The 22,636-nt window shown below is 35.6% G+C and overlaps 1 protein-coding gene and 1 non-coding gene across 2 annotated transcripts in view; one reads left to right on the forward strand and one right to left on the reverse strand.

The window, feature by feature from the left end:
• ADGRA1 (adhesion G protein-coupled receptor A1) overlaps window positions 1-22,636 on the forward strand; it is a 281,612-nt gene that overhangs the window by 33,386 nt on the left and 225,590 nt on the right. The window contains exon 2 of the mRNA XM_057402264.1: window positions 11,130-11,201. Within this exon, the coding sequence (XP_057258247.1) occupies window positions 11,130-11,201 (72 nt within the window). The remainder of the gene's footprint in view (window positions 1-11,129; window positions 11,202-22,636) is intronic.
• LOC130595530 (U6 spliceosomal RNA) lies at window positions 12,191-12,296 on the reverse strand. Its single transcript, XR_008971341.1, has one exon. It is a non-coding gene; the product is annotated as a U6 spliceosomal RNA (small nuclear RNA).

Genomic DNA, 22,636 nt, shown 5'->3' on the forward strand with positions numbered 1-22,636 from the left:
CTACCTTTCTTTATATATATTCAGTAATAATAAGGGAATTTTTGAGGTAAACCCTTTAGTAATATTAGCTAGTACTGGGAACAATGGAAATTCTAGAAATATTATTATGTTTTAATAGTTTTCCAATTCGACTTGGCTGGGAAATATAGAACTGGGATTTGATATGACAGAGGTTGCTGTCTGTCTTGGTCTCACTTGTGGCATATGGATCCTGAAAAAATATTTAAAAGGAAGACACTGTCACAGAAATAAACCACATCCAACCTGTAGACTACACATTGACAATTTTGCTGTGTAATCTGTATTACAAATATTCTTGGTCAAGTTAGGGACCCATGTTGGGAAAAGTAGGAGATTCAGGTAAATCTTAAAGTCTGCATCCTCATGTTTAGGGTTCCTCAGTTTGATACATGTGACAATCCTGTTTTTTTGCTGTAAATGTCTAGTCTCTGCAGTAGCTGTAGAGCGAAGTACCTCTGTGCTATCTGGACTTAACTTCTGAATTTGAGTTTTTCAGGGATTGTTTAATTTCTTGTATTTCAGAACAAGAGTTTAAAGCCAAAATAATCCACCTCAGCTAATGTCTCAATTGCAGAAAGGTGTCACCAATTCACCACTCTAAGCAGTGCTCTAATTGAACTGGATCTGCTTTGGGCAGGAAGCGGGACTGGATGATTTGTGGAGGTCCCTTCCAATGTAGGTGATTCAGAGATCTTAAATTAGCTGTGGTCCTGCATTTTCTACCTAAACTGGACACTTTCTGAATCTCAGCTTTTAAAACCATTTTCAAGCCTTGCAAGAACACCAGAAGAACTGTAAACTGATATGATGGTGGCTTGTGTGCATTATACTTTTTGAATGAAATATGAATAATCACCAACTGTTTCAAATTTCAGGGTCTCATTCTGCCAGAGCATATATCAGTAGTTGTCAGAAGTTCTGTAGAAGAACTTGTCTCTTCCTATAAGCAATTAATTCTCTGTTACTCTCAAGTCTTTGAAGCTAAATGAGGACTTAAGTGTTCTGACATGCAGTCCTAGTGGTTGAGGCAAAATAGAGCAAATAAGTTAGATTTAGTAACCTAGCTCTTAAAAATATCTTGTTATGAGAAAAGAATTTGTCTTCACACTCATCTAGGAATTATTTTATGTTGTCAGACCAGTTTTTTTTTCAGTTTTTCAGATGTGTTGCTCAAAGGATCCAGCATGAATTTTGTATTTTATTGAATTATCAGATAATACAGATTGTCATAAAAAAAATAATACTGAAGATATCTCTTTTGCAAAGCACAATTGCTGTCCCAGAAGAACCTATGAGTTAACATATAACTCTTATAAAAACAAAGCAATTTGGAGGGAAATCAAAATAAATTACCAGAGTGATAAATTTTCACTGTTTTTCTGGGTTTATATTCATCAGTTCTTACTGCTTATCTGTTGTAGCGATTGAGATACATGAACATTTTTTGAAGACAATTCTGAGAATGTTTTTTTCAGAAATGTCAAAACTTTACAGTGCTGTTCCAGACATACATAGAATAACAAAAATGGGAAAAGCAGAACAGATGTTTCAGGGTTTAAAAAAAGAGCAGTGGGCTGAGTAAGAATAATGCTGAAAAGATCTCAGGAAAGGAAATGAAAAAAACAAAGAATGGCAGCTCAGGAATTATTAATCCTTTTCCAGACTTTGAAGAAAGAAAGGTGTAGTAAAATCCAAAGTAGGAAAGGTGAAATTTTTTTTTTAAATTTTGACCAAATCAATGATTAAAATTAAATTAATCTTATTAAATATCTCAAACTTAAACAATGATTTAGAATTTAGTTGTAGAACAAAGCTACCTGACATATCATAGGTAACATAAACAACAGGTTTGGCCCACCTGTGATAGAAGCAAGGTAAATTAGGATACTGATGATTATTTGGTTGAGTAGTAGTAGAGTGAGTCCAGGAGAAAGGAAGGGCATGCTCCTTTGTTAACCTTGCTATGAATTACTGTGGCAAATTACTTGCAGTAGCTGTTTTGAAATGGAGAACCTAAATGAACTCCTTAGTCCAATGAAATAAGTATAAAAATTCCTGTCCTACAGGATAAAGATGCTTCTCAGCTTGCCTGTATAATTGGTGCTGAACATACTGAAATGCTCAAATCTGCACATTGTTCTTGTGCATTGTTCACTCAGCTGCTCTGCTCCTCATAGTTTTTGCACTGTAGCTATTGATTAATTTTATAAAAATTTGAATGAGAAACAAATATAAGAATGTCATTTCCCCATAAGTCAACTGAGTTGAATGACAAGCAAATCAAAAGCTAATTCTCCTAGAAGCAATCACTTCATTAAATCCATTTATGTTACACCTGTTTACTCAGTGAAGAACTTGCTGGTTTTTTTTGTATTCTGTATCGGTCTCATTTTCCCCACTAAAAATGCATTTAAAAATATATATTCTTTGAATGAAGGCTGCGCAGTGAGTCAAAGGCAAGACAAGGAATAAGGCATGCAGACCCATGCTGTCACCCACTGCCTACATATGCTTTTAGAAATGGTGTTTTGTTGAAAGTTCAGACGTAAGGGTTTCCTTCTCATTGTAAAGAGATTTTTGAACGATTCCTCCCTTTCTCCAAAAAAAAATGTTGACAATAGAACCTTTGACCTTCAAAAACTAATGCACATGATAAATTTAATTCACGTAAATAGTTCTTCTAGGCTCAGTAGGACCCATCACAGAAAGTTAAACACACATAGCTATCTCTCGACTAAAGATCACGCACATGGTAGGTATAGAGGCATAGTCCAAAAGTTCACTTAGATAAAATTATGTCTTTTTCAAAATATGTAATTAAAATGTTGTCTTATCAAAGATCATGTATGTGTTTTTTTAGGTTACATTTAAAAAAGTTATCTGCACTCAAGTTCAAAACTTTTAAAAACAACATTTATCTGGACAGTTTAATGATGTTATAAATACATGTACATGTAGTAAAATAGTAATGATTCAGCACATTTTTATATGAGCAGTCCAGTATTCTATGATTTCTGGAAATAGCACTGCATAATTTTATTCTATGTACTGTTTACATTGTCAAACTTTTTCTACAATCATTAATGTGTCTTCCAGGTGTAGACTTTGTTGAATACAATTGATTGAAGTTTGAGCATAGAATCCTATATGAAATTTGGGTCTTCACTGTTCTATAGATATAACCATTTTGTATCGTAAAGTTCTTGTGGAAAAAAAGTGTTTTACTTAAGAGGATCATCTAGTTCAGAAATTTGCTGTCATAAAACAGACAACCACATTTCTTTTCTGAAATACTTACAGTCTTATTAGTAATGCTTTAATTCTTGCTGCTTCTTGTCCTGTTTAGTTAATGAATATCACCCTGCAGTGGAGGGGGCTTGTTTCAAAAGCTGGGAACTCTTTAACTCCCCCACTGTTAAGATATCATATTAAGATTTCTACTTGTGAGTGACCTTGCTGCTTCCTTCTGTTAATGCATTCATACAACCGAACCAGTATTAGGGAGAGAATGAATTGTGTGTCCTCCTAGTGATGGTAATATTTTGTTTAAATTGTAACATTTAACTGTTGAATTGTAACGTTGCTTACACAAAAGTTCTCTTGAATATGATTTCACTTAAGCAAATCAGTTGTCGTGTGGATTTATGCAAGAACTCTCTGGCACTGGTATTTTGAATGTGATCTAGCAGTCTCTTATATCACCCAAGAGGACTGTTGATGCCACCAATATTAACCCCCTAGCAACAAAACCAAGGGTTTTGCCTTACATTTTGATTAAATGGAAGTGAGGTTATTGAACAGTGGTTTTCCAAAAAAACCCAGTATTGTGTTTCCATAACATGAGTGGTCAACTACAATTTCTTCTAAATTCAATTAAATTTATGACAGGCCATTAGCATTTCTTTGCACTTCTGGAAGGACTTTCATTTAAATAAATCATTGCCTACCAGGAAATTTCTCAGTGCTTACAGTTTCAGTCCTTCTTTTGCTATCATGAACTAGTGTCAAGGTCTGGAAGTATCTCTTCTCCTGGTACTGTTCTAATGAGAAGGAGATTGGACAGGGCCTTGGGAGTCATGGCCTGGTGTGAGGTGTCCCTGCCCGTAGCAGGAGGGTTGAAACTCGATCTTAAGGTCTTTTCCAACCCTAACCATTCTATGGTTCTGTGATAATTAGTACACTGTTATTGCTTCTTTGGCTATAAGAAGCAATAGTTTTTTGGGTGAGTTTGTCACATGTAACACACTGTCTACCATCAAGGTAATTTTGGAGTTTCTGTTTCCACTAATGCTTGGGATTGATTATGCTGGAAGTGAGTGGGTTTAACAAAAGCTATACCGAAGGTAATGATAAAACCAGGTGGAATTAGAGGTGTGAAGTGACTAGGTTTTACTACTTGCCACAGGATTTTTATGATTCCTTTTAATAATGTTGGCAGCATGCTCTGTTTCATTTGAAAAGAATGCAATGGGCCACAGTCCCCTTTGGGAAGAGAGGTGTCACTTGAGGCCGTTATATGAATCTTTAGTATTCTGCTAACTTCATGTTTTTTAAGTTTTTATGTTCTCAAAGTTAGGCAGAGTAGTAGGCACTATGACTTTACGATACACAAATACTGATATATAAGGAATTGATGAATACTTCTCATATTTTACTAGCTTTTCGTCCTTTCTGTTCGGTTATTGAACTGTGTGGGTGTCTGCCACACCCCATTGATCTAGTGATCTGTCAATGCTGTTTCAGTCATTTTTCTCTTTTCACTTGTTCAGTGAGTTTCATTATTGTTCTCTAACTTTCCTTCCAGTTTATCTTTATAGTTCAGATGTTATTTGTTGAAGCATTAGGTAGTAACTCAGCTGTGCTCTTCAGTTTGCGGGGGGGAAAAGTGGAATTACGACCTATTCTGTGTTAGCTCCATATGTCGCTACATACATGGCACAAAAATCAGGCATATTTTTTTCCTTTCTATTCTTACCATTTTTTTTTTCTGCTGCAAGATCCTTTATAATTTGTTTATATGGTGCAGCTCTCAATGAATTATGGATGTTGTGGGAATAAACAATATTCTGGTTTACTGAGAAGGATTTTAAAACCTTAAAAACAGCTTTTCATTTTACACTGTAGCATTCCAATATAAATGGTCCTAGTCTTATTCTGTTACCATAAAGAAATAAAATAGGTTTTTCCCTACCGTGTCTAAGTATTTCATAGGACGTCTGCTCACACTCCTTTTGTATCTAACCACATGCCAGGTGTAGAGACAAACAGCTTAAACTGCAACATATCAAATGTTATCAGGCTTCCATCCAAAATGGTAAGCTACTATTAGTACTTAAATTTTTATTTTGAAATAAAAGATAACCCCCTCTGCTTGAACTGAAATCAGTATGAAAGAGAAACTGCAGAACTTGAAACACGATTTCTTAACACAACCCCAACATACAGGTCTCAGATATACAGTCTTAATAGACTGACTTTTCTAGCTTTTGTCAAATTTTCTTAGGTATCCATCTAACACACATTTTCACTTGAGAACTGGAAGAACAAATAGGAATTAAGAGGAATTACAGAGTGCAGCAGGGCAGGTATGGTTGGTCTTCTAGTACGTGTCTCCTGTGGTATTTAAGTGTACTTAAGCTGGTCTCAGTGAGCAGGCCTTACAGAAAGGGAAGGACCAATTTTCTAGATGTTGATTCTTCATTTTATCTGTATCATACACCTATGAAGTTTGGGTATTTGTTTTTTTTTTTTTCTTGATTTTTTTAAATTTATCTTTTTGGTTGGTTGCTTGGTTTTGGTTTGTTTTGGGGTTTTTGGTTGTTTGGGTTTTTTTTTTTTTGTTTGTTTGTTTTTCCTCTTGCAGTTTTTGTTTTTCTCCTGTGAATATTATCAGAGGAAATACATATTTACAGTATTGGGTCACACTTCCTTCTGTGTTCACTATACATTTGGGAATAACAGTCTTCATCTGTTGTCTTTCTTGGATTTGGTTATCTGAGATGTGTTTTCTCTGTGGATGCACTGCTGTGTGAACTCATAGTCTTTAGGTTTTATTGGGTGGGATGTGGAGCCATCTCACTGAAGAAGCCTCAGCTGTGGATTTAGTTTCCACAGTAATGTCAACTGAATCCAAGTCCATTGAGTTCGAAAGTATGGTAAGAGGTTCTTTTTCTCTGCTTGAGGTGTTGTAGCAATTTGAAGTTTGCATTATAATTGAGAGCTTTTTATTTTATACTTTTTTAATACTACAGTAGATTCTGTTAAACTGGGCATGTTTTATACTTAAATGAGACTTTGTTGCACGCACAGGATTACAGTGTCTTTTTGCATTTTAGTGGTTTCAGAAAACCCAAAAATAATAGCATCAGTTTAAGCAAACTGTGATTTGTTACTATTTCTTCCATTTGAATTAAACCAGAAATAAAACCAGTGATGGCTTGTAGCCCATTAGAACAATTCATCCTTTTAAGTCTACCTATATTGCTAAAGAAGGAGGTCCAGGAGAGACTGGAAGCAACGGCTCATTGACCATCTATGCTTATCAGTTTTTAGTTGTTAGTATGCTCCTTGGTATGATTTTGGTTCTTGTGTACATGTGGGGTTGGTTGGTTTGTGTCCAGTGCAGGATGAAGGAAACAGCATGCAGCTTGTGTTGCAGCCCACCAGAGAAGTACATTTGCATTGTGAAACCACATGTATGGGTTATGAGCTTTTGGGTATCACTCTAGGTCAAGAGAGAGTGTGTGAAGGATATTCCTTCAGAGCCCTTGGGAATAGTGCTGGAGAGCTTCACAGGCCCGAGAAAGGACAAACTGGGTGTAGAGTTAGTGTCTGCTGAATGTCCTCCCTGAAAGCGTTTTTGGAGAGGAGCAGCAGAGATGTAAGATTTTAAAAGGTCAGTGAAGTTCATAATGTGTCTGATCAACAGTGGGGCTGGTTGGTGGTGTTAATGGTGCTCCCCAGCACTGTCTTAGTTAGATTTATCCTGTAAGGGCCAGGGCTGAAAGTACCACCGTTTAAACTTCCCGTTACCTAGGGTTATCGTATGTTGTGCAAAGACATTTTGCAATCTGAACTTTAAAATAAGTACCTTCTCAGAAGGTTTCTCCAGGATTTTTTTTTTCTTTTTAGTTTTGTTTTTTTTTTAAAGAAAAGTAAATATTTTAAGTGGATTTTGTTTATAAAGTGTGCTCATTTCCTTAATATTTCTCTCTTGGGAATAAAATATTGAAAATATGAAATTCTTATCACATGGCTAGAATCTGACAATTATTCAAACCAGCTGCCTGTTTGTGAGGTGTAGCAATATTTATTGCTGTGATTCACTAGCACATCAGGAAAAAAAAGGACAAGTGAAAATGCTATGAATAAATAAAATCTGAGAAATACTTAGTCATAGTGGGTGGACAGTGGGGATCTGTTTTAAAACTCCAAACTATATTTAATTTTTATTAAAATAAGTGACTCAGTTTCTGATACATCTAAAATTATAATTATAAGCTATCCAAAATTAAATAATAGAACATTTTCCCATGTATTGATGCACAAAACCTTTCCTTCTATAAGTACAAGAAAGGGATGTGTATCATGTCTCTGTTTTCCTGCAAAATTTCTGCAGATCTCCAATTATATACCTCTGCCTAGAGGCAGGTGGCTGTATTCAAGGGGAAAGAGAGACCTATTTCAGCCATACTTCATACATTTCATGTCCGTTCTGTTTCTTTTCTGAAGAAGTAGTACACAAAATCACTCTGTGTAATTTCAGCATCAAGAGTAAGAGCCACAGTTTGACCAGGCATTGATTACTTGGAAAGATTTGTCATCATCTGTAGTTAAGTCTCATTTCTGAGTTAGTGTATTGAACGTTGTAACTAAAACCTTCCTCCTTTCTAGCCTCATTCCAGCAGCAAATGTCCTTAGAAGGGAAGAATGTTATGAGTCGCATCAAAAGTTTAACAAATGATTCATTACTGCATGAAAAATAGCGTGATTTAAGTTTGCCAGTGGAGTTGTTCATTGTATTCACAGAATACAATGCAAAAATATTCTAAAGTGCAAACCAAATCCTTTTTTGATAACAGTCCATTGCAAGTTCTTGGACATCACTAAAGCTAATTAAAAGCAGGTGGATTCTTCTCATGTAGTATACCAGCCAACTGAATGAAATGTAGATAACTTGTAGTAATTCTTGGAGAACTTTTTTTCCCCATGGACCTTACTGGAATGCTAGGATTCTCTAAAGCTCTGATCCTGAACAGACAAAGAATCGTATTTTAACAATAATACCCATATTTTTTTGTTTATAAAACCTGAATTTTAGTTGGCACTGTAGAGAAGGCCCTGAAGGAAACTAAATTTTTGAAACCTGATCTCTGTGTGAAAGTCACTGTGAAAGTCTGGTATAAAGATTTGAAAGGTTTCATTTAGAAACTTAAATCTAGAAAGTTAAGTTCTATGATTTATATTTTATTTTAGTTTAGTTTTAGCTTTGGTTTTTTTCTTAATTTTTAATTGTGGTGTAATGTTTTGCAAGACTCGGTTTATCTTTCAGAAAAGTAAAAGCAAGTGACTAAATGAGACAGTTGTATTGCAGAACATGAGCTGGATTTACTGTGTTCCCTTTATGAACTAAATGTTTGGCTCAGTCTTGTGATTTATTACTAATTAGATAGTTATCTTTAGTTTCTAAGAGTTTGTTTTATGTGGGTTAATGATAATGGTTTCTGTCTACATGCTCAGTACCATACAGAAGGAGACCCAGAGGCAGAGAGTGGGAGACCATGTGCTGCTGAGTTGTGATGCATTTTCCTGGGGTTGCCAGGAAAGTTCAGGCTGCCTTCTGTTTCTGGGCAGAATAAATAAAAGACTGGAAAAACAAATTGGCACTGTGAAAATTTTTCAAAAACAAAACTACTTGTATCTAAGCCAGATGAGAGTTCTGAAGTACATGTATCTTTACAAATCAGGCTATGCAGAACAGTCCAAATATAACTTATATCTAATGTCATTGTAATGGACCTCAAAGCTGGTCTTTCCGTAACACAGCATGTAACCAAATGACCCAACATGAAATGGAATTTATGATGTTAGTCTTTCCAAGCCCAGCCAATTTTGATTTTGGGACTTCATTTTTTCTTGACACAAGTTCTGTGCAGTCTCAGAAGGTCAGTAAAAGAACAGAATGAAATAATAGAACACTTCAAACATCTACATTTCCTAGTTTAGATATTCAGAACTTTAAAAAAAATTTCTAGTTTAGTCACCAGCTGAGCCCCTTATAGGTTCAGAAAATCTGATGAGGCAAATTCAAACATTTTGCGGTCTTTCGTCAGGTCACTGATTAAATGTGTTGCTAAGATGTTAGTGAAGAGTTGGTAGAGAAATATTTAATGTCATACACAGGATTTTTAGACTGAGAATTTGAAGGAAGATCTTGTGAGAAATGGAGTTTCTTAGTTGATGGCAATAGCTGTATGAATGTTGGTGCATATATAATATGTATATTAAATATCCAATGATCCAATATATATATATATATATAATTTTTGTCATAAACATAGGCTTCCATGTGCTTTCAGATGCTTGGGTGTATTGATCATGATTGATCTCAAGTTGCCACTTGCAGGTTATACTGACTGGTTCTGGGTGAGAAGTGATGTTGCTGCGCAAGTCTATTCAGTGACAATATAGTGTAATACAGATCTGAGCTGCTCAGTTCTCTGACAGTGGGCCAACAAATGCCTTCAAAATATTTACATGTTTATTGATCGATTTTAGCAATAACTTGAAAAAATCTCCAAATCTTATAATAGCATTTGAGTTTTTTTAATTTTCTTACATTAGTAATTTTCTGTTTCATTATGTGTCTGTGTTATGTGTTGTCTTTTGCACCTAAGCTTGAGATTTTACGTATTAGATGTATGCTGGGGCAAAGCACTTACTGTTCATACACAATGAGAAATGTGAAGAGGAAGACAAGTTAAAATAGTCTCATGTAACAGACTGTTGTAAAACTTTACAAAAGTAAAAATTTGATTCACAAAAAAAGGCATAAAACTACTTTTGAAAAGTGTTTTATTTCTATCTTTATTGCAAGTTACATTTCTTATTTTGAAGTGGAATTTTTGTGGACTAAAGAAATATAATCTGTTGTAAATGTTACTTTAAAAGACTCATTTCTCAAGGAGTTGGAATTAGACTTTTTTACAGAGGCAAATATTTCTTCTGTGCATTGCATAATCATTAGATCTGTTAAAAAAAAACAATTTCTTGAGCTTGTAAGACAAGTTGCATTTCTTTTGTATATTGGAAGGTTTTTAAGTTGTAGCATCCTCAGAATGAGTGCATCTTCATATTCTAATGCCTCTGAAATAGCTGGGAAAGTACACTGTTGAAAAATCAGTAAACCAGAGAGACCTGCTTGTGACATCCACGGTAGTTTAACATGAAGAGGAAGAATAGCCAACTTTTTCAATAGCTTGCGTGCAGGACCAGTTTGCATGTGTACTTGGAGGTGGTCATTGATAGGCCAGGCATGGCTTTATGACTGAATTTCTACTACGCAGAGGTTGCAACAGGAAAACGTTATTGGACTAGTCTGTTTTGGGGTTAAAGGGGTGGGGTTTTTGTTTGTCTCCACTGTAGAAAGTTGAATGCTTTGTATCTGTCAGTCATCATTCTTCTGTACGTCCCTACTATAGCAGCCACTGTAAAGTGACTGTATTGTCCTCTAATCTACTGGAACAATTTTTAACATGCCCTTTGCTTTATCAGCATTTTCGCTGACTGGGAAGCCTAACAAGTACCTTGACCTGTGGTAATTTAGAATCTGCTAGTGAAGTGTGGGCATTTATTGGTATTACAATTTTCAAGTTGAAGCCAAAATTCATTTGTTGACATAATTCTTGAGCGTGCTTTTATTTACTAAAGAAGAAACTATATACTGAGATTAAATTGTAATCTTTATTTACTGTGATGATGGGAAATGCAAATGAAGCAGAGAATTTGGTGATGAGTATTTTACAGAGGAGTAATTTCTATAATTATATGTTTTTAACCAGTGGGATTGTCATGTTCTGTTAACCAGATTCTTTCCTGACTTCTTGTAGGATTCTGAGTAACAACAAGATCTTATGGTTGAAGAATGGCTCTTTCTTTGGACTAAGATCCCTGGAGAGACTGTGAGTAACTGATCAGCCTCATTCCACCTTCAATTAAAAAGTCTGTGTATTTAAAATATAAACCCAAACATCAGATAATGAAGTTGAGATGTTCTGAACTGTATTGCATAGTAGAGTTTCTGGGCAGTCATCAAGTTAAGAAACAGCATAAAAATGAGTGAAGGGGGATGGATGTGGAAAATACAGGAAAGCACTGCCATCAATTTGGAACTAAAATAAACATCCAGTCAAAGACTTGTACTACACTGTGTACACTATCACGGTGAAGACTGGTATATGTAATGGTAACACTAATATACCTGACATGTAGTTTAGGTTATTTAACTCATTGGTTTCCAATACTTCCATTTTAATACTATTCTGATTTTAATTCTATTCTATATTTTAATTATATTCTAGAGAAATTGAACAGCATTTATTACTGTAGCAGACAATGACATTGCTAAAGCTCCATGGCCAATATTTGAAGTGGGGAAGAGGAGTTCAGGAGCAGCTAATGCATTAGAGGAGGAAATATTTGGAAACTTCAATAGAGTAAATAGACAGTATCAGCTATACTGCAGTAACACTGGGGTCTGCATATATAGGTCACTTATTTGAGAATAATCGTGAGCAAGTCTAAAAGGCTGTTTTTTATATCCATATAAAACTTATTTTGCCAGTGCATCTAAAATGAGTAATTATATCATTCATATCTTACAATACCTCCTGCAGTTTAAGCTAAATTATGTTTATATTGCTTTGTGATAATGCCTTCAATATGTAGAGCTGTTGTTGTAAAGAAGTTGCTACATTCATGAAGGCATGAATATATAAGAATGCATGAATGTATTCTACATTGAATGAATATTACCATTTGTAAAAAATTGCATATTAAAATCAACTTTAGCTAATATTTTACTATTTGTGAGATATGCATTCTGTTTATGATTGTGTAATAAAGTGGGTAAGTATATGATACTGAGTGTCCTGGGTTCAGCAGTAGCAGTCAGTGTATGGAACGCTTCAGGAATTTGTGGTCATCCTTGTGCAGGGACCATGCTAATCTTCTCTGTATCATTCCAATTTTAGTATATGTGCTGCCAAACCAAGCACGCATCACCTCCTCCTCTGGTGACATTCCGAAATCTTTGCCCTCTGGCCAGTCCAGGATGACTTCTAGAATGCCTGGATGACTGAGATTTCCTATTTGAGTTCTTTGTGTAATTAGTGCAGCCCATTTACTCAACATTCAGTTGCATGATGTGTACGGTATGGAATAAGGGGTGGATAATGACTCCTGATCAGATGGTGGACCGGGTGGCGAATACATTGTGTGAGCAAATTAAACGCGAGATAGTTCACGCAGTAGCCCTTGGACCTGTCCGGACCGGGCCAGATGTAAAAAATGTGCTGTACACTGCAGCTGGGGAGAACGGTCCTACCTGGAGCCTCTGGCAGAAAGATCCAGGGGAGACTCAAGGTCGACCCCTCGGCTTTTGGAGTCAGGGATACAAAGGATCTGAGGCCAGCTATACCCCAACTGAGAAAGAGATACTGGCTGGAAACATACGCTGTGCCCCATGCCACTGCCCGGAACACTATCCTGGGCCTTGAGAAACAGAAGCCAAGCAGCTGGGATCACTTGCTGGAGAAGGGGGAATTGACTGCTACTGCTGAACCCAGGACACTGAGATATTTGAATTTATAATGCAATTTAAAAACAAACAATGTATTTCAAGGTCTGGAACAATCTCTTAAGCACCTGGAAGGGTTAGGATAAAGCTAACTCTGAACAGTTATGAAAAGGAATCCTACATTTTCTCTGCATTTAGATAATATTGGCAGTGATACAAAGTATGGAATGAAGAATAGTTGTGTATTATTTACTAACTGGTTTAATCTTGGGTATAATAATGATATGAGGTTTATAAAAAAGTTTACAAATATTTTAGAGAAAGCAATTTAGCATAGGAGATAGGATTACAAATTTATTACAAGAAGGGAAATTAGTACATTAAATTCTGATGTACTGCATGTAAATCATCAGTGTTTAGAAACAGAGGGAAACATTTCCTCTGGGTTTTCTTTTTTTAAGATTTAATTTACACTGGGGAATGAGCGCATACTTTAAGAACTTCTAGTTATCTAGTTAATCTTCAACTGAAAAGACATGGCAAACAGTATTGAGAAGAGTGAGAAAACAAAAAAAATGCCTCATGGGTGTAGCCTGAGGTATCATCACCATCTAAACCTTCTTAATTTTATTGTTTTGAATTTTCACAACATTACAGATAAAATGAGTGAATATAATCTGTTCTGTATGTAATGCTGTTTGGCCATGGCACTAATATAAAATCTGTAAGTGGGCCTTGAAGCAAAGACTAGAATTCAGGCAGTGACAATCTCATCAGATTCAGATGCTCTGTTTCTTGTTGTCTGGTGCAATACGCTTATTTTCAATATATGTGAAGTCTGAATTTCAGTTGTGGGGGTTTACAACAGCTGGAATAGTCTACCAGGAGGTGAGTGTGAATGAACTATATATGGATGAGTGCACTTAACCCTTGGACAAAGGTTTCCCTAGCTTTGCCTTATCATCATGAAGCACCAAAATTTACCAATAAGAACTTTTGTTTCTTTTCTGAAAGGAAGTGTAGAGAATCCTATGAAGTACAGTAACAGGAGAATGCAGCTTCCATTAAGATAACAATAAGTTTACAACATTAGGTGCTTAGCATGCAGGATTACTCATTTAATTTGGCTTTGCACTCCTTGTGGTCCCATTGAGAATGAAAAATTAGTAATGTGTATGCCATAGAGGCAAGAATCATGTGTGTCTGTGATTCTTTTGCAGTTACCATGAGTTCGTGAGCCAGAAGAGCGTTAGCTTACATGGAAAGTGAAATCATTCATTGTCAGGCTTGAAAATTTCAGAGAAGAAAAATTTCAGGTGGAACTGAAGTGACTTGTAAATTCTGTCACTTTACTCTCTTGGAATGCTCAAAAGCTCTTTTTGAGCAAGGAACAGTTTGAAGCCATACTCCAATATGCTAGTGCCACCTTTCTCCTTACATTGTTTTTCAATGCATGTCACAACAGGAATTAGATTACAGATGTTTGAATACTCCCAGGTTCTGGTGATTTCTCAACAGCATGTTACACGAGCAAGAGACCTCACCGAGCAGTTGCTTCGAACAAGGACTCCTCATTTTATGCAAATTTAATCAAGCAAACTGAGAGATACAAGTTGTTTGCATCGTGACTGTCCATTTTAAGAGTAAGACAGAATCGATTTCTCTAAAACAAAGACTACAGTAGAACCCTTTTATCATATAATGTATAATATAGTGCATTATATATATTATATATATAATATAGTGCAATATATATAGTATATATATAAAATGCATCTTTTTTCAAAACGTAGTTGGACCTGATTTGTCTTTATTTCTGCAGAATTCTCAGAAAATTACTTTTTTTTTTCAGCCATAGTGTAAGTTTTGCAAGGTTTCTCTTTCAGATTGCCTTAAATTCTGTTACTGCTATAAAAGGAAATATGATACTAATTTTTTGGGGGTACAACCAGCCAGCCAGGAAAAAAGATATCTGGGGATACAATTATTTCCCTTTTAGTAATAGACAGACAATCCTATATTTGCTAATACTGTATTAATAATGAAACATATAATTCTGTCATAAAACCTATATAAATAATAGTGATCAAAATAAATACATTTATGAAATTTTAGTGGTTTTACTAGGCAGTTTGTAAAAGTGCTTTGGAAAACACTGCCTCGCAAAAGGTGCTTTTTCTTTATTTTGTATGTGTGTGAACATTACCTCATGAGTGTTCTATAGAGATGGAAATCTCTTGCTCCCTACTTTGAGTTTTCTGAAACTAGGAATTGTTGCCTTTTTCTGTTTTGGAAAGACTGAGTCACAAATGTGTTACAGCATCTGGATCATAGTGCATCTTTGTGCCACCGGGCTTACTTTATAGTACTAACAAGAGGCATTAAGAAGGCAGTGTAATTTGCAAGAATAAAATATTCTGTAAACTTAGGTTTTGTGTGGTGCTTGGTTATATAGAACTTGATTTGGAATAAAACAAAAATGTAGGTAAGAAAATAAACTTTTTCGAAGCAAGTGTGGTAGGGAAACTTGGCTAAAATATGAAGAGGTGTGTGGCAGTTCACCAGAAAAGTTCTACAGACTATAAATTCTAGATTACAGTGAGCACCTTCTGAGATACACTGTGTGGAGATGGCTCCACATTCAGGAGGCTGAGAGTTCAGTTTGGATCTGCAGCTTCAGGTAAAGACTTCGCAGCTTGCAGTGGTTTCAGTTCCACTGTTTTTCCTGTTTGTAGTCGCTGTCCTGTCTTACTGGGAGGTGTATTGACCTGAGCAAGACAGCATCAGTTACTGTAGACATTTAAATAAGCTTTTCATATGCTCTGGGTACCATAAAAGAAAGGCAAAGTGGGGTTTCAAAGTGGTGAAATAGTGAGGTAGTCCTTTCAACTAAGTCTCTGCAATCCAAAAGCTCACATTTAATTAAAAAAGTTTGGAGGATCTGAACAACTCTAAAATTGACTGTATATAATTTGATAGTATAGTTTTCCCATAAATTGGAACAGTACATTAAATAGAAAATCTGTGACTTAGTTTACTTTTTTAAATTATTATTTATTTGTTTGTTTTTAACTTATGGGCAGTGGGGCTAGCCATTGCTATTACCCAAGGAATCATAGGCTGATAACTAAATTACCAGAAGATAACTTACCATGGCAGTATATGGTCTGGACCCATTTTCAAAGACATTGCAGTCTCTGGATAGTGTGCAGCAAAGTAGTATCATTGCTAACAGTTGTGACAAATCTTTTTGTGCTTGAGAATGTTTGGTCAGCCATGGTCGACATGACGCTTCTGGGGTCAAGGACTGATGTTGTTCGGCCAGGTACGTCAGCTGTGCTGGATCTGAACTTAAGATCTGTTCTAGGAAATGAATCTCATCCTGATGTCAGCTGGCAAAATCAGTATGTGTCTGAGCTATTATCCACGCTACTAGTTTTCTTACCTTCTACAGCAACTGTTCCATCACAGTTGCTTATGATGCAACAATAACCCCTGTCTTGCACTAACTCTCTATGTTGTCTCTAGCTGGAGGCAACCTGTTTTGGCTTCTTCACTGTTGTCTTCCTTGTTCTTAATGAGGTTGATAATTTACTTGGAATTTTCTGAAGTGGATACATGACATTTCTGTTTCTCTCTTTCACAACCAAATATACTTTTTCATTAAGATTATAGGAGCATAATTACTTTTGAGACTGCTGTCCCTGTGGCTGAAACTCTTAAATGAATTCAGAAGCTACTGGGAGGGTAACAGCAAATAAAAATAAACATACACAAACAGACCGTGACTGCATAAGCAGTGTTTCCTTGGGAAATCAGGATGGAAGGGCATTAAGCAAGATTACACATATTTTTAACAGTTGACCCAGAAGGAAAGCATGCAAGAGACTAATAATTTGACAGTGACTGTTTTACAGAAAATTGCTGTCATGTTTTCACAGTATTCCTAGACATGTTTCTATTTGCAGTATTCCTAGACATGTTTCTAGATAAAGGAAAATAATACTGCAGTGTTTGTAAGAATTTAGCGTGGAATGTATTTTTAATTTTTTTTTTAGCTGTATAAATTATTCTTACTTAATTACCTTAAATTGTGTGTACTTTTATTAAATGTTGCTGTATTGTTAAGTTCCCAACTGTGTGGCAGCGCCATGCAGTCACATGTTGTCCTCAGTTATTATTAGATAAGATTGCATAAAAGATACTTTCAGTAGGTTTCAGTATGACATTCTGCAACTATATATTGTGCTGTGCAATTGAAGTAATAACACATTAACTTGAGGGAATGAAAGGGCTGGAAAGACAACCACAACAAATTAGGCCATAGAAGAAACATGTTAAACAGCTGGTATAAAAATATGGTATTTAGATGTTCTTTAGCAAAACTCAAGTGATGAAAGGGGAAAATATAAAGGGTTTACATTCTGATATACTGGTGTGTTTCTTTAAACATGCAATTTACATTCTCTAAATTGCCGGTCACTTAGTTTCTTTTCCTGCCTGTATTTTTGAAATGTGCCTGCACACACATGAAGAAACAGAGATGTTCTTCCTAGGCACTGTGAAGGATTTCAGATATGCTTCAGGGAGTTGTTAAACAATTTTACTTTCAACATGTATGTATGCTATCTTTAAAGTTAGAAACATCACAAATTAAATTTAGAAATATGGACTCTTTTTTTTAGATTGCTGTAAAAATAAAAAAAATCTAGTTATTATAAACTAAGAATATTTCAGAATGACAGGATCCAGTTGTACAGTTTGCAACTAAGGAGTGTGCCCCTAACATCGTACATTAACAAAAAATAGATTGGTCTTGGAGACCTCAATGACCGTGTTAATTCATTTCAAATTCCGTGTTTAGTGAAAATCTGTGGTGTTACTCAGGGAAAAGTCAATTTTAAAACTTATTTCTTAGAGCTGTTTGGTGTGTGAGTAATTACAGCATGATTGAAACTGTTTGGTTTTATCTAGTTTGGAAAAAATAAACAGAAAGAAAAATTAGTGCAAGCTCCTTTCAAGTATCTGAAGTTTTCCTGACATTTTTTCTTGTATTCAAAATCCCACATGGATTTAGTAAATTCCCTAGACCTAGTTGATAATGATGTCAAATGAGTTCTTTGTTGAAATGCACTGCAAATGTTCTCAATGAAAAAAGATACAAATACTCCAACCATTTTTTTAACTTGTCTAGTAATGTGTCCAGGAGTCCTGGGGAGATGTAAGCAACTTTTCCTGTAAGATTTCTTGTTACATTGAAATCTTTTACAAAAATCTTGTTATGCTTCATTACTATTGAGAATATTGCAGTAGGTGAGGATGGATGGGAATAGTTATGGAAAATGATTTTTCTCCTGGAGCAACAATTTACTTTGTGCGCATACTCTAAACTAGACTTAAAATTCATATTCCTCTTGATGCTTCTTGAACTTTGAGTTACCCTTTTGGTTTCAGTGCCAGATTAAGAGATTGTCCTTCTAATTACAATGATGTTGGTGTTAGCATGAAGCAGGATAGTTCTCTTTGCCACTTCTAGATGCAGCTAATGTAGCTCGCAGGGTTTTGGTCAATGTTAAGTATGCTTGGCTGCAATATATTTGTACTAAGGCAATTATAAATATTGAATTCGAAAAGGAAAGTTCTGAAAATTCATGAATTACCAAAGTTAAGGTCCGTGTTCTTCCAGAGATATATCTACTGCAAATAACAATTTTGAAGAGTTAAAGCTGCTCAGGAAATAGAGCTTTACAAATACGGGGGGGGGGGGGGGGGGGGGGGAACTAGGAATATATGTCAGGTAGCATACAGATCAGAAAGAGGGAAGAAAATATTTACCCATATAATAATTACTTTTTAGCTAAAATTAGAATAACTGTTTGTGAAATGAATGTTTTTTGAGGCTTATCCTGGAGCATGAACAGAACCAATTTCTGCCACAAAAATTAGTGTTAAACTGGTAAACTGTTTTTCAGAGTTTAATACATACAAATGCTTAGCCATCCCATATTTTTTTGTTGACCATGAATGCCATGGTCAATACTGAAAGACATTTTTGTCTGGGTTTATACCATATCCCTGGGTTAGGACCAGATTTCCTACCTATCCTGGGGCTCTTTCTGCATCCACCATGGCCAGTCTTCCTTTGTGGTGATAACAGCCTGGATGCTCAGGGATTTTGCATCCCTCTGGTGCTTGGTCGTCTGCCATTGTGGTAATTTTGGTCATGTCACTCAATAACACCAATATTATGTTTATTCTGATGCAGCCAGAAGATAGAGACATCCAATTAAATGAATGTCTTCTTTAAATGTCTAACTTAGTTTATCTATCAATGAAGTTTATAACATTTAAATGAATTATTGCTAAATAATTAAATGCATGTCATAAAAAAGTGTTTGGTTTTTTTTTCCATAATATCCATTTAGTTTCACAAAATCCAATTTCTATAAACCCATTTTAATACCTTGCAGTTTCAATGGCGTGGATTGGTGAGATAGATCAGTGTAAATCTGGTATCAGACTGAAAGGAGATACAAAAACAATCCTTCTAGCACCAGAATAGCTTCAGTTCCTCACTTTGAAGATTTTTTTTAGCACTCATTATGGATTCCTCATTAACATTTAGAACATTTAAGTTATTTTGTAAATAATGCAACTACACAGATTTATTTATTTATTTATTTATTTATTGCAAATAAAATGTAATGTTGTAATGAAAAGTTGCCCCTATCACCTTACTTAGCTAAAATTGTCTTTTTCAATAGTGGGTAATTTCCAACTAACTGTTGAAGTTGTACAGCTTTACGGCTTGACAGTATTTATTTATTGACAGATTTCTTTTGTCATTATTTGATCCTGGAAGTTGGCATCCAACTAAGAGTACTTTTTAGCTAGTATGTCTTTTACTTAAAGGAATTAATTCTTCTTATTTAAAAATGTGTTTGTGTAAATGGGGAATTATATGCATGCTGTAGCAAATGTGTAACAGTCAAGTAACAGAATACATATTGAGGTTAAACAAAAGAATCTTTTGAAAGAAGAAAATCTTTGGAATGAGGAGGATTTATTTGAGACAAGTGATTGAAAATCAGGAACTCTCTTGAATTTTGCCATAAATTTTCTCTTTTAATGGTTATAAGTCTGCTGTAGCCGTCCTATTAAATGTTTTTGGGTTTTTTTTCTTCTGTGAACAATGTTGTATTAGAAATATGCCAAGGAAGAGTGAATGTAATGAACCGAATCCTGACCCAGAACTAGGAATTAGAGTCTGCAGAATTGATATTCCCCTTCTCCTAATACTGTCATCACAACCAATATGCGCATGTGTATTTTCTGGGTTCAGTGTTCTAAGTATAAAATGAGAGAGATCCATGGATGCCTTGATTACTGTAGCTTGATGAAAATACCTGCCTGGTTACATAAGCAGTAAGAGGCAACAGCAGACGTGAAGGATCCTTTGAAAACATGAAACAGAAAACTGGACTTTGAAAAACCACTTTGGTCCTCATGTAGACGTAAAGGAGTGCAAGGTAAAATGCGGTTCAAAGTAGCTATCATTTGGCTACCGGCAGTATTTGAATGCACAGTAGGAAGATATCTAATCTGCATTGCTGCATAGAAATTTTGAGAAGCCATGGAAAGAGAAACAGAGGCAGGATCAATGTCACAAGTCATACAGGGCAAGCGATGAAAAATTAGCTTTCCATTTTAATTCTGGTGTCCTCCATGTATCTCTAGATTACATCATATGACTAACAACATTTCTCATTAAGTAAGTGGAATGTGAATTTTTTTGGTGCCACTCCCCCCACCCAATCTAAACCCGAACAAACAAAACCCTCCCAAATTCTCCAAACTCCAGAACCTATTATGTCCTAGTGTACAGTAGCAAAGAAAGATTTGGCATTATATCAGGAATTATAAAACTCCTGTTAGTATGACTGTCAAAGGAGATAAAAATTAAAAGGAAAATTACATTACCTTCTTTTGAATAGGCACATGCACTGTAAGTCTTGCAAGCATGCAGTAACTTGCAAAGCATTTGTAATGTAGTCTGACAGATAATGTATTTTTTCCTCTAGTAATTTGTTATTAACCAGTACAAAATCACAATGCTGGCTATTAGACATCATATACTTTATATGTTAGAAGATGAGACAACAGGAAAATACCCTTTATATTTACTTCTGTTGAGCTGTTATGCCATAATGTGCGCAAAAAAACCCAAAAGCAACCCCAAAAACCATGCCAAAACAGCAGTAATTATAATAAGAGAGGATGTTTCTTTTTGGATATTACAGCACTGTTTATAAACAGCAGCAATTAAATCTGAAAAATGTGTTAATTAAAATCAGTTGCATAGTTTCAGTGCAAGGGTTTGGAATCAAGTTTCTTTCCCATCTCTTCTTTCTACCTTAACGCTTGTCTTTTGTTTGTCTCCTAAACTGCCACATTCATTTCTCTGGTTCTTGTGGTATTTTTTTCCCTCTGATAGAAACAACATGGGCTACCAGGCCATGTGTCTTTCCTTTAATTCTATGCTTCATAATGAGACATAAGACTTGCCAGACCTGCATACCCTCGCAGGCGATGCTCATTGGCGTGACGGGTGTTTATGCCATTCTGAATGTGCTGCTGGGATTACATTCTTTCAGTTCTGGCGTGAAAATATGGTTTCAGCTTGGGCATGAAGTTGCCAGCTGCTGGTATGTATGTGGTGTAGTACCGATATTTAAGACTTCAGTGACTTGCCAGGTTGCATTGCTGTACTTTTGAGTATAGCAATTTTTTTCCCTGAAAAAACAGATTAATGACGGAAATGCTAGCATGGCGAAATAAATGTTGTGTGGGGACACAGCAGTTTCAGGAACATCTTTGTCATAGATGTCAGTATTTAATTTCAAGTTTTTGTGTTCACATATCTTTTTGAAATGGTAAAGCTGATTTACACCATGTAGGACTGATGCAAGCTGCATATCTTTTCTGTAAAGAAATGGCAGACTGATTGGAGAAGCAGGAAAAATAGAAATGTGGTTTAACAGCTGTTTGATAAAGTCACAGAACAGCATGCTGGGAAGCCAAGCTGATAAAAATTAGTGTTAATTGATCAATAATGGCTAATCTTGCAAAGTGAGCTGGGAGGTGAATTCATAACAGAGTCCCTGTCTTCAGTATTTTTTGGTTCTGATCCCTCAGCTGTGGGCTATTGATTGAATGTTTCAAACTAGAAAATATTATAGTATGTCTTGTATTCATATGCAATGTGGTCTTTAGCATGTTTACTGTCTGTTGCCTTCTCTGGTAGTATATGTACATGAAATGTGAGACACATCAAGTTCTGAATAGAAACATTTCAACATCATGGTGTTGTTGGGTGAAAGTCAGTATCAGAAAAAAAGCTCCCAACTCCATCCTTCCCTCCCAGAGACCTTACTGGACCCTAGTGATACCTGGTTGGTTGGGGTTTTTTTTTGTGTCTCTATCTTTGACTTGATATCAGTTCAGAGACTTTTCTCATTTGATGCTTACACTAGATGATCTTAAGGTCCTGGTCCTTTCCAATCCTAACTGTTCTGTGATTCTATGTAAGCTGTTCTCTTTCAAAAATTCTTGTTCATAGACTAGCCCGTGAGGTCTCTGGTGAAAACATGCTATTGCTCATTCATATTATGCTAGTACATAAATCCTCCAAGGATACTCAATGACCCTGGGAGCTTGTTGCCCTCCCAAATTCTGAGGATTCTGAGGATGCCTGCAGAAAGCATAGCTTGTTCTCTGACGCTTGCATTTTGTCAATAATCTCTGAGGATGCAAAAAAAA

This window comes from Pezoporus wallicus, unplaced genomic scaffold (assembly GCF_028554395.1).
Source record: "Pezoporus wallicus isolate ANWC-B61680 ecotype Strahan unplaced genomic scaffold, APGP_CSIRO_Pwel_v1 contig_6787, whole genome shotgun sequence".
NCBI lineage: Eukaryota > Metazoa > Chordata > Aves > Psittaciformes > Psittacidae > Pezoporus > Pezoporus wallicus.